This window comes from Anarrhichthys ocellatus, unplaced genomic scaffold (assembly GCF_004355925.1).
Source record: "Anarrhichthys ocellatus isolate YVR2014 unplaced genomic scaffold, GSC_Weel_1.0 scaffold17, whole genome shotgun sequence".
Taxonomy (NCBI): Eukaryota; Metazoa; Chordata; class Actinopteri; order Perciformes; family Anarhichadidae; genus Anarrhichthys; species Anarrhichthys ocellatus.
Genome location: NW_022280047.1, coordinates 3,327,374 through 3,339,608, shown reverse-complemented (window position 1 = coordinate 3,339,608; position 12,235 = coordinate 3,327,374). Strand labels below are relative to the sequence as shown.

The window sequence follows — 12,235 nt, the reverse complement described above, 5'->3', positions numbered from 1 at the left end:
CACAAGAATAGTGAGCTCGAGACACCTCTTGTTACGACCTCCCGCTGGTCCCCTGACCCCACTTTGAACCTCTGCTGTGCTAATAGCCTGGCAGGTGAACCACGGTGCGTGACACACACAGGTTTAGGTTACGCCGCCTCCTGCTCTGGACAGCTCCCGTGGTACTGAACCACCAAAGTGATCCCGCGGCTCGAGCTATAACTCTCGCCTCTGATTGGATAAGAGATGCACGGTCGACTACCAAGCCCGCCGCCCATTGGTCGTTTCACCTGCCAGACAAGCGGCTTTCCTTCCCAACAGACTGAACCGGGGAGCAGCTGCGGCGGAACCGGGGAGCTCAGTGTCACCGGGCTGCCGGACGGAGGTGATGTCACGGCGGGGTCGGTGAAGCTGGTCGCCACGGGGCTCGCGAACATATCCGCACAAGTAAGACACATTCCTGAATGTAACGTCTTTCCGTGCTGACAGGATTAGAGAGCTGCGCCGAATGGCCTGCTGCCGTGAGGAGGTGTTAACTATTGACTGTCACTGAACACCGACAGTCAAATCACTTAATGAATGCACTGCGTGGTTTGTTTACTCGAAAGCAGGTTTGTGTTTGCAATATTTTTCGCAAATGCATTTAAATTCTAACACATCACAGACACTAAATATATGGCGAATGAGTACCTTTTAAAATGACCTGAAGGTGCTCGAGCTCAATGCGACCGATACATAGTTATTTCATAATCTCGTGGTCCATTTTTTAAATTGTATTGAACTTAAATGTAGCATGTTTTGTCGTTAAATCCATTGCACCACTTCTGAAAAAGTATCACAACGAGTCAGCTGGCAGTTGCGCACGCACGTGACGTGCGCGCAATTTAAGATATGAACCGCCGTGACTCGCTGATTCTCCTCCTTTTACTGTTTTAACACAGTGTAGTGTGCACGGGATGCTCAGGCACCTGTTGCACCCTGATGGGGATTTATCTGCCTTAATGCAGCATCCATCATAACGCATGCAGCGCCCCGTTGGGGATAGTTTTGACAGGTGGGGTAGCTTGCTTGTCATTGATGAGAGCAGTGATATCTGCACAAACTCAGCAATGATTTACACAAACGGATTAGATTTACAAGATAAAAACAGTCATTTGTCAAATTATTCCAGTACTCGCCTGCGGCTATAATGAAAGGAGAGGAGGCAGCCTGCTGCTGGAACTGTTTATATCGCATATACACACTTTATTTGCATGTTAAAGTTTCTGTTTGCTATTTGCAAAGAGAAAGGAGAGATTTGTATGACTCAGCAGCTAGATTTGGACGTCATAATTACATAGACTTTGCAAACCGAATGCTCCATATTGTCTTTAACTATGATTTATTTGTCTTTTGGCCTTCTTGCAAATTAGGCAGGTAATCTTTAATGTATTGCAGTAATGTTTTCCACTCATTCTATACCGGTGACCTGGATTAGAAACTCAATACTCAGTATTTCCATATCTTTGATGCAAAAATAGCACTTTTTGGAGGGTCTGTTTACTTCCGCCTGAATGCAATTTGTTCTTGATTTGAAGTCTTTTGATGGCCAATCACTCAGAGCACATGAAACACTGCGCTTCATGTGTTCTTTCTTTGATGCAAACCCCTTTGAAGCGCTGGCCGTGAATAAAATGCACACTCAGATGGCTCTTTAAAGCAGTAAGAAGTAATTGACCGAATAGATTTGGATTTGCTTCGGTAGATGCAGGATTTAAAGTGTCTGCTACATTGTGTTTATTGTGCTCCCTGCATACACCGTCATGGTCACCCTGTTCAGGCTTCAGAGACAGTTCTTTCTTTTTACTACATTATAGTGATAAGTCATGCAACATAAAAAAGATAAATGTCAAACAAAATATATGTAAAAACAATGGTGAAGGGTTGCATAGTGTCCTCATGTGTTAATTTGTTGCAGTTGACCATTTGCAAAGCCAGGTAAAGTATAATAGTAGTTTGAGGGCATTCATAGAGATCAGTGCAGCTTTGGTTTGGACTTGTTTTCTTTTTGGAAATGTGAAATATTTGCCCCATAGATTCCAGAGAGGCCTTCCTCTCTGTTCCTAGGGCCCGTATAGTCTTCATTGTTGCAGCTCTTTCACTGTTGAGCTCTTTATTCTTGTCAGCCGTGCGTCTCAATTGACACGCTGGGGAGCTTTGTGTGGAGAGAGAGAGCTCGCGCCTGTGTGCTCGAGCAAAGGGTGCGTGTGTATGTGTGTGTGTGTATGTGTGTGTGAGTGCGTGCGTCGCCTTTTGTCCTTGAATGCATGGAGGCAGTGAAAAAAGAGAACGTGACACAAGCACATGGCGGAATGACGGCCGGGACGTGAGGTGAACGGGAGGCAAAGTGAGGGGCTTTTCAGAGACAAAACAGACAGATGTTTCATAGCTTGTGATGTGTGTCTAATTCTTGATCCACAGCTGGTGGGGATGGGCTCTCGTGTTTTTTATTTATTTTTTCGTTGTTGGAGTGTGTGAAGAGGCTGCTGATGTGGTCAGAAGCAAAGAGCGCCAGGCAAACCCTCTGCCTTCTCTTTAGGGATCCTCAGACAAGTGATTGAATGTCTGGTGAGTAGGGACCTGTGCTTGGTAGTGTTTTGCCCATGAAGGGCTGGCTGTTTATGTGTTGTATTCACTGAGTATTTTGTATGTTGAATGCTCTATATGTCTGTAATTCAAGCTTGAAGCAGCAAAGTTGGGAGGACTGGATACATTCATCCAATTTTCTGCTGCTTATCCGGAGCCAGGTTGCTGTAGCAGCAGGCGAAGCAAGGTCCCATGTCCCCCAGCAACGTTTCACAGCTTACTCCTTTGGGACCCCGGGGTGTTCCCGAGCCAGATGAGATAAATAATCTCTTCAGCCTGTCTTGGGTATACCCTGGTGTTTCCTAAAAGTTGGACATGCCCGAAAAAACTGAGGAATCTCTAAGGGTGAGCCCTGCTACCCTGCGGAGAAAACATATTTTGGCTGTTTGTATCTGCAATCTGGAGCCAAGCTTCATGATGATAGAGGCCTTTTTTTAATGTAGACTTGCTTGTAACCCGTGGGAAAAATTTGTAGCTTTAAAAAAAAGATTAAGTTTGCGTACATGGTTTGACTAGGAGCCAAAATATTTGTTAAATGATTTTAAACGGACAAAAAAGCAAGTGAAGCTGCAGCTAGTTAATCTTGGGTAGTTTGTCTTGACACACAATATAAGTAAAATTAATCAAGGTGCTTCAACAGTCAATATCAGCTTTAAGTGACGATCAGACAGGTGTGAGCAAGGCACTGTATTTGTGAGGTTTTTTATGATTCTTCCACTGGTGCCCTCTCTTGCTCCGTCTGTCTGCTCATGTGCGTATGAATCCATCAGTCTGCTCATGCACATAATTAGCACGGGCACTGTATACACTGTGTACCTAAGCCTCAGCATGACCAAAAAAAAAAGAAGAAGTCAAACAAACATGCTCGGCCAGTGTCCATCACCAAGCAACCACCGTGCAAAGCACGAAGCAATCTGGGTAGCTAACTACTACGCGTCTATTGTCCCTCTGTGGCGATGCTCACCACTTAATGTAATTCAGTAGATCCACTTAGTTATTTGAAAGCTCTATACTCAACAGGGCAGAGTGTGTGTCACGCTCTCTTCAAGAGATTTTAGTCATTTGTTTATGAAGATTAGAAAGTATCATACTTGGCAAAGACAAAGAGAAAATCTGACTCTCTCTGCTTCTCCCCTCCAGACGCCCGTTGTGGCTGGGTTTAGTTATGTCGTGTTGGTTTATTTTCGTATTTCGTCTTGCACCTTTGCGACTCCCACGCATCGCGCACACTACTGACACCACTGATTTCCACAATCTTTTGTTAAATGTCAAAGTTTGTTTGGTGCTGCAGGTAGACATCATATTTGTTGACGTCATGGTAACATGATATGTGATAAAGTGCTGTCCCATTTACACCATTTCAAGCCCTTGCAGTCTCACACTCAACCATTCACCAAATGACGTCAGTAAGTCCCTGAGGGTTCAGGGTTTAGATTTAGGGGGACATTGGGATATATATACTCGGGGTTATTTGAACTAACTCGGATCAGCTGTTCTGGAGCTGAAAACATATCAGGGTTCATCAACTCAAGAGTTCAGGGTACGGCTCAGAGTTTGTTAAACCTGCTTTCTGAAACAAGCCACAGCTGGTGCAAATAGCTAAACCATTATGGCATTATTGTGGCAGGAAGAAAAGTGTAAGGAGGAGATTAGAGATGCGTTTTTATCTTTGTTTGAAGGAGATGTTACGGATAAGTGAGCTTGGTGCCAGCGCCTGTGTCAGTGTCTGAGCCAGCAGCTGTGCAGACAACTGGTTTGACCTTTGAGCAGCAGAAAAGTTGTTAGTTGTGCAGTTTGAACAAGCGAGGATACGCTTAAAAATGGACCTATAGAGTCGGAGAAAGGGGGCGGATGTGAAACAGGTGTCTGATAAGCTGTGTGACATTGCACTGGCTGTATTCCAAGACATATTAAGCCATCCTTAGTCAGTATATCAACAATATATGTTTAAGATTGAAAAAATTCAGTTTCCTGATGATGATTAGGTCCCAAAAGTCTTTATTGCTCTGCTCATTATTGATTTGTTTATCTCATGCATGGTTGTCCTTTTAGTCTTTTTATTTACATATGTGAAAGGCTGGTACGGCATTCAGGAGCTTGTCGCTTTGTGCTGTAAAGTGGACGCCTCTCCTCTCTTAGCAAGTCCTTTTAGTCTGCCTGAGATCAATGCTTAGATATTCATGGAGCCATGGCAGGAAGGTGTTTGAAGGCTGGGAGACTGCCGGGCCTCACAAAAGACGATCACTTTGATTTCCCAGCGAGGCTTTAATATAGATTCATTCATCCTGCTGTAGAGATGGATGAGAGAACACCTTCCAAAGCGCCATGTTACGCTAAGTTGACCCTTTCTGCTCCTGCCTTATACACACCATGTTATGTCACTTCTATTTAAGATAGAAACTGTCAAACTGGACACCCTGTAGATTGTTTCATTTCAATGTTACAGCACTTTGCTGCATCATTTTTGTGTTTCAGTGAAAGGAAAAAGATTTTTGCACAGCAACTATAACTGATATCAATATTTTTTTTAATCCATAGTTATACTTCCAATTGTTTAGTGTTGACATTTAACTGGATCACCTCAGTAAATGAGGTGTTTTTGTTCCATACAAACAAGAACTTCACAAATGCACCACTGCTCTGTCCTCTTTGCTATTGTGTGGATGCGTGACAGGTTACCCTGTCAGTTCAGGTGTCAGTTGAATGTTGAACAATTGACTTAAGCTGGCTGGAAGTATTAATTGTGCACGTTATTATTCTGTTGAACACCAAAAGATAATGATTTGGCTCATTCTGAAAACATATATGTCTGCAAAATCGAGTTTCCCCTTCCCCTCAGAGTCCCCCTCTCTCTGTTCCCTCTCACGGGACATTGTTAGAGCGTTGTTTTCTGAGCACAAGCAATTATCACCTAATTACAAACTAATACGTACTGTACCTCTCGCACACATGGGAGTGACAGTCATCGCTCATGCTCCCCATTCGAAATGGAGTAAGTTAGGTCGCGAGTGTGTTGTTGGTGGTAGAGAGTGATGAGAGTGATTTGTTTATTTTGGCTCCCATGGCAATTGGAGCGGGACTCGAGCGCTAAATTAAGTACGGATTACAATAGACGGACACTCAAGCAGATGCTGCACTTGTGTTGACATGTGCACACAAACCCTTTAACGTGGTGGGTGGAAAAACATATTTCCAAAAGTTCTGCACAGATGTTTGGCCCCAGAATAAAAAAGATCTACAAAATTGCTATAAAACAGATTAAAGCACAATAATTAGACAGTAAAAAAAGAAAAGGAAGGGCTGCATGAGCACCAAATTTAACATGACTGACATTTCTTTTTGTTTCTCTCTTCAGGTTGTCTCACTAAACGCAGCACGGCTGCACCCTGACACTATCAACCGCTCTCCTCCAACCCCCCCATCCAGCTCCTCTTCCCTCCTCCTCAACATGTGGCCTCTTTATACCCCTGGAGACTCGGAAGAGCCCATTAAAGCTACGCAGACCTCTTCAAGCCGGAGACAACAGTGAGCATGACTCGACGGTCGGTCTGATCTCTAGCCTCAGTGCCTTCTCTTTGACAGCAGCACAAAAGGAAAAAAAAACTAAGGCTTTAACTACTGGACTTTCTTGAAATAAACGAGACCGTATGTCCATCAAGCTTCAGAGGACAAACTGATATTACATTGCGGAGCGGACAATTTGCAGCTGCAGCAGATTTCATGAGAAAGCCTGGATGCAGCATGCGCTCGCGTCCTTGGACTGGAGGCTCTGTCCCGTTTCTTTGAGATACAGGAAAAAACATTAGCATTTGTTTATTGACTCCGTTGTCTAAACAGCTATGAGATTTGGGCAAGGACACTGAAATAATTTAAGTTCTAAAGGGCTCACACATCTGAAGGTAAGTCAAGGTTTTTGTTCCATCTGAATTTGCTCCATATCAACTTTTAAATTGCATCAATGATATTGCATCTATGATAGAATAGGAATTGTTCATTTTGTGTTGCTGCTAGCTGTTCAACTTTTGCAAATCCATTTATTGTTAATCTGATATGTTTAGACAATAAAATAGAGCATATATTGTAGTGGTCTTAAAATAAATGTATGACACTTCACCATGCAGTTAAATAGAAGCGGAAGCAATTTTATTTCTTGTTATCTTGCCCTTTAGTTTAAAAGGGTAGATTTTACAGCCACTGGCATAATAGCAGGAGCATCAATCATTGAGCAAATTATATTTTTCTCCTTATTGGGCAACCAGTCCTCCACCACCGTCAGCCATGAGCTAAGCCCACGCTGAGCCCCCTGGGAGTCCCTTGCAGGATGACTGCTGTCTGCCCGTCCGAGAACAGCCCAGAGGGGGCTGAAGCCGGGGCCAGGACAGCAGGCGCTAGGGGCCCAGGGGCAGCAAGCACCGCTGGGAGCATCTCAGTTTCCGAGCCAGAGGCCGGGGAGTCAAACGGAGACTCTGTCGGAGGCACGGTTGGAGGCACGGCCGTGGTCGGCGGTGGCCAGAGGTGCACGCGCTGGAGCCGCCAGGACAGCTCAGACATCAACACAGATGATGAGGGAGCCACCATCCGCCGCCTCACGCCACTGGAAAGGCTGAACCTGGATATGTGCCAGGATGACAGGTAGGGGTCAAAAGATGGGGCAGTAATCGCCTTTATTTTATAGGTCCTTCGGTAGCTGTATGTTCATTTTAAAATTTCAATTTGCTTTTTTGACTTACCAGCTGGGGAAATTTTCCTCAACGATGGCGCCACTGTAGTGTATATCATACAGAATATTTAGTGTTACAGCTTCTGTTGTGTAATCCGGTCACAGGGTGGTCCGCGAGATAACAGTGGGCAGACGGATCGGCTTCTACAAAATTCGGGGAGAGATTGGCTGTGGAAATTTCTCCCATGTCAAGCTCGGAATTCATGCGCTCACCAAAGGTAGGAAAGAACAAGACACAAGTGAAATGCAAGTGCTGAAACGCCTGCACTCAAGTACAGGAACACGTCTATTAAAGAGTGGCAATCCTGCACACTATAATGCTGTTCTATAGAGGGGAGACTGATTGGCCATCACTAAAAAGGTCCAAACACATCCGTTTGTAATGATAAGAGTCTTAGCTAACCTCCCATTCGCTCTTTTGGATCATATTAGATATAAGTGATGATTTGGCCGGTGAGCTGTTTCCATCAATGGGCTGCAACACTAACAAGTGTGTCCTTATGTAGCAATTCACTTACAAAGTGATGTGTGCCATGGCCAGGGGGCTGATTCAGCCACGAAGAGACAGACTGTCTGCTGCCCTTGAACAGATGGATTGATTAGAGATCTCCAGTTTCCTTAGCGACGGCTAAAATTGCTGCATGCCTCATCAAAGGCTAAAGAGAGGAGGAGTGGGTAGCTCTGTCTGTGTGTCTGTGTGTGTGTGTGTGTGCACGCTCAATATCTTTCTTGGTTATATGTACTTTTGTCTGCCTGTCTGTGCCGTGCTATGTGCGTGTGTGTGTACGTGTGTGTGTGTAAGTGGTATCGCTGAGTCATCCTCAACCAATATGAGCTGCGATGTATTTTGAATGCTCCTATTGAAAGCTATGTCACAGCTGAAAGGGAGCCTAATACCAGCCTGAATAATGCAGACTGACGCACAATTAGATATCTCAACACCATTTTGCCTCTTAAGAACTTTTCTGTATTCAGTTACCTGAGGTCTATTTGACGTCCCTTTGTGAGTCATTCAACAGCATACAGTGAAGATATCAGTTGTATGAATTTGATACATTTTAAATATTCAGGTCTTTATTGGATGTACAATTGGTACGGACAATGTTACAAACTCAGCATGCTGTGTTCCTGTCATATTTATTCTTAACCCTGACATGACATGACATGATATGTGCTCAGAGCTGAAGTCACTTGAAAAAGAGCAATTTTCCTTCATTTGCAAAAGCACATTTCCTTTTGAAGCTTAGGCTAAAAGGAAGACTTGCCCCCCCCCCCCCTGAAAGAACATAATCAAGACAATTGGTTTCTGAGGGCAGCTAATCCTCCATCACATTATCTAGAGGAGAGCATCGGGCTTGGCAACTTCTGCAGCAATTCTGTGTTTGCCGAGTTGAGCAAGGCTCACATTTTCTATCCTCTATCTACATGTATGTATCACGTGTAATGCATCATTTCTCAGAAAAATGGGAATATTTGAATGAGAAACACAATGTCAGCACTTATATCCTGATTTAAAAACAAAAACAATGTTGATTTTTATTTTTTTTTTCTCTATCAAGTATTTCTCTGCATCCTTTGAAATCTGTATTACTGACTCCTCTATACAAATTAGTCATTTTTCAGCAATCATTGACCGTAATCTTGTCCCTTGGCATCACCAGACAAAGTGGCCATTAAGATCCTAGACAAAACCAAGCTGGATCAGAAGACCCAGAGGCTGCTGTCCAGAGAGATCTCTAGCATGGAGAAGCTGCACCATCCCAACATCATACGCCTCTATGAGGTTCGACTCATACACACTCTCATTTTGATTCATACGTCAACGTTATCTGATCCCTATGGGCTTCCTCAACGATCACCACGTCTGGCCCAACGTCTGATGTACTTCTCAATATCTCTACACTCTGACTTTCTGGACTTTCTGGTCGTTCATCTTTTAGGTGGTGGAGACGTTGACACGGTTACACCTGGTGCTGGAGTACGCAGGAGGAGGGGAGCTCTACACCAAGATCTCTACGGAGGGGAAGCTTTCTGACACCAATAGCAAGATCGTCTTCGCTCAGATCCTCTCTGCTGTGAAACACATGGTCAGTCCATATAAGTCTGCATTGAGGTGGTATGTTTAAGTAAAATAATGGAAAACTCAATGATGGTATAGATTAAAACAACATATTCTGTTAATCCCTAAGAATATGTATACACGAGGGTTAGTATGATCGTAAAAGATTAGGAAAATAATGTTTATAGATTTGTCCATGTAGCAGCTTTGCTGGATCAGTAGAATTTCAGTGGCAACAATGTCTCATTGATTTCTGTCTGGTGGGGATTCAGTCTATTAATGTTGAGTCTCTAATCCTTGAACAATTAATCAGTCATACTGCACTTTTACCTCCATCACCTTAATTCCATTGACACTGTTGTTCTATAGGTTTATGTTCATATATATACTTTTTGGATTTAAATTATATATTGTACATAGTCGTTAATGTTTATGCCTACATCTGTTCTACTTTTTTTTGTTGTCCTTTTTTATTTTTTACAATTTTTTTTCCTGTTTATTTGTAAATTCTGTGTATGTACGTGGAGAGCAACAAAAAAAGAGTAAAATTCCTTGTATGCGTGTATGCATACATGGCCAATAAAGCTGATTCTGATTTAAAGATCCGCCCAAATATGTTTTAACACGCATTCAATTATTCTCCTTGTATTAATGACGTACTGATATGCTTTTTCCACAAAAAGAAATTTGTTCGCTTTACACATTAAGAAACCATAAAGTAACATCTCCCCAAATCCAGAATCTATGAAAATCCAAATATTGTTAATGTTAAAAGTTGAACTGCTGGACACGAGAGGTCTGCTTCTTGACTGAGTCCACTCTCAGTGTATTTGCACTTGAGGCTTCAAATGTCCACATCGTACGTGACGTGAAAAGTGGGTGGCCCTTACATAACGCAGTTTCTCCTCGATTCTCCCACAGCATGAAAACAACATCATCCACCGGGACCTGAAGGCCGAAAATGTCTTCTACACCAGCAGCTCCTGTGTCAAGGTCGGGGACTTTGGCTTCAGCACACTGAGCCCCCGCAGCGAGACTCTCAACACGTTCTGCGGCTCTCCGCCGTACGCGGCGCCGGAGCTCTTTCGGGACGAGCACTACGTCGGCGTCTTTGTTGACATCTGGGCCCTGGGGGTGATGCTGTTCTTCATAGTGACGTGCACCATGCCGTTCAGGGCAGACACCGTGGCCAAGCTGAAGCGATGCATCCTGGAGGGAGCCTACATCCTGCCCACGTGGGTGCCAGAGGCATGCCAGAGGCTGATCAGGGGAATCCTCCAACCCACACCATCTGACCGCTGCACGGTAGAGCAGATGATGGGCTGCGAGTGGCTGCTCCCTGTGGACTTCCCGCATGCCATGGAGCCCTTTAAACTAGACCCATTCTACCTAGCAGAGAGCGATCCATCTGAACTCGGGGGGGGAAGAGGTGGAGGTAAAAGCAGCACTGGAGATGCTGGGAATCAGCGCAGAACACATCCTCAACAACCAGGGGAAAGACTGCAGGAGCTCCATCACAGGGTGCTATAGGATCCTGCTGCACCGTGCTCACAAGAAACGGGCTGCTGAGAGGGCGCCTGCGGTCGCACAGCCAGTCGGACCAACAGCAAAGACGAAAAAGGAACGGCTAAAAGTGTACCGTAGCTTGAGGCACACGTCTAAACTCTGTGTGGTTCTGTGACAAAGTGCTCTGCTTCGCTCTGGGAATTAATTAGCTTCATTGTCTGGGGTGAAATTACATGGACTTTATTAGCAATTTAAAAAAAGTGCTATTCAGTCCAGCAGTTTGAATTTAAATCATGATTAAAAAGCCCACTGAGCTTCTGAAATCTGGGATTTCTTACTTTGGTATCTTTCTTCTAAGTAATATTAGTCTCTGTGAGAATGTTGATGCAGCTGAATCACTGTTGTCTCCCTTTTGGGCAGGGACCTGTAGTGCTGATGAGATTTGGAAATGTTTTGAAGTATAATTGATTTGAGTAAACATAATGATGATTAGATGGCATACACAACTTTAATCTGGGTCACGCAGGCCAGATGTTTATAGCCCACGCTCATGCTATCTATGCTCAGCAAACACCAATAAGCCCTATATGAGAAATCACTGTAGCATACATCTAAAGGAAAAGAGATCCACAAAATGATGCTGAGTTGATAAAGTGGTGAAACATGCAGCCCGAACATGAAACATGGGGTCTTCATGTTCAATTGCACTTTTCTTTGATGCCTTAGTTTTCTTTCATGTTATGAAATCAGCCAGACTGGTTTCATTATACTCCTTAATGTTTGTGATAACTTGAATAGAGATTTCACATCTTACATTATGTGATGTATCTCTATGAGACGTTCCTGCTGTTACACTGATTTACCTGAATGACTTCGCTCTATTTTTCCTGTGGCCTAAACAAAACAGATTCATGTCATTAAACTACAAATACCAACATACCAACCACCAAAGTTTTATTATTGATCATGTGGCAAAATACATCTTTTTAATACAAACTCAGACATTTTCGGAATGAGTTTCAGTAATTATTATTATCTTTAACTATCTGATGCCATGTTCATGCTCATGTGTTGATGAAATGAAATTGAAAAATGTAAATGCATTCATCCTTTTTTGTGAAATATTTATGATGCTTTTGTGTTGTAATCATTTCAACACTAGATATACATTCACCGGTAATTTGTGAGCAATTATTCCAGGATCTTTCTTTTTTCTATTATTATTATTATTAATATTATCACACAATGCAGACTCTAGTGTGCGGCAAGCTACATAACAGCAGCCCAGACACTTCAGTGGTTCATTCATTTTGTATTGTTTATATTCCTTCTATTTTCTGTTATTA

General features: G+C 43.4%; 1 protein-coding gene across 1 annotated transcript; it reads left to right on the top strand.

Annotated features, from left to right (window-relative positions):
• The first annotated feature begins 6,247 nt into the window (after positions 1-6,247).
• On the top strand, positions 6,248-12,162 carry nim1ka (NIM1 serine/threonine protein kinase a). The gene is given in 7 exon segments (XM_031856797.1): positions 6,248-6,503; positions 6,864-7,236; positions 7,430-7,542; positions 8,986-9,107; positions 9,265-9,411; positions 10,305-10,802; positions 10,804-12,162. Coding segments are annotated over 6 exon segments (1,452 nt in total). The 5' UTR covers positions 6,248-6,503; positions 6,864-6,925; the 3' UTR covers positions 11,065-12,162.
• The last annotated feature ends 73 nt before the right edge of the window (positions 12,163-12,235 follow it).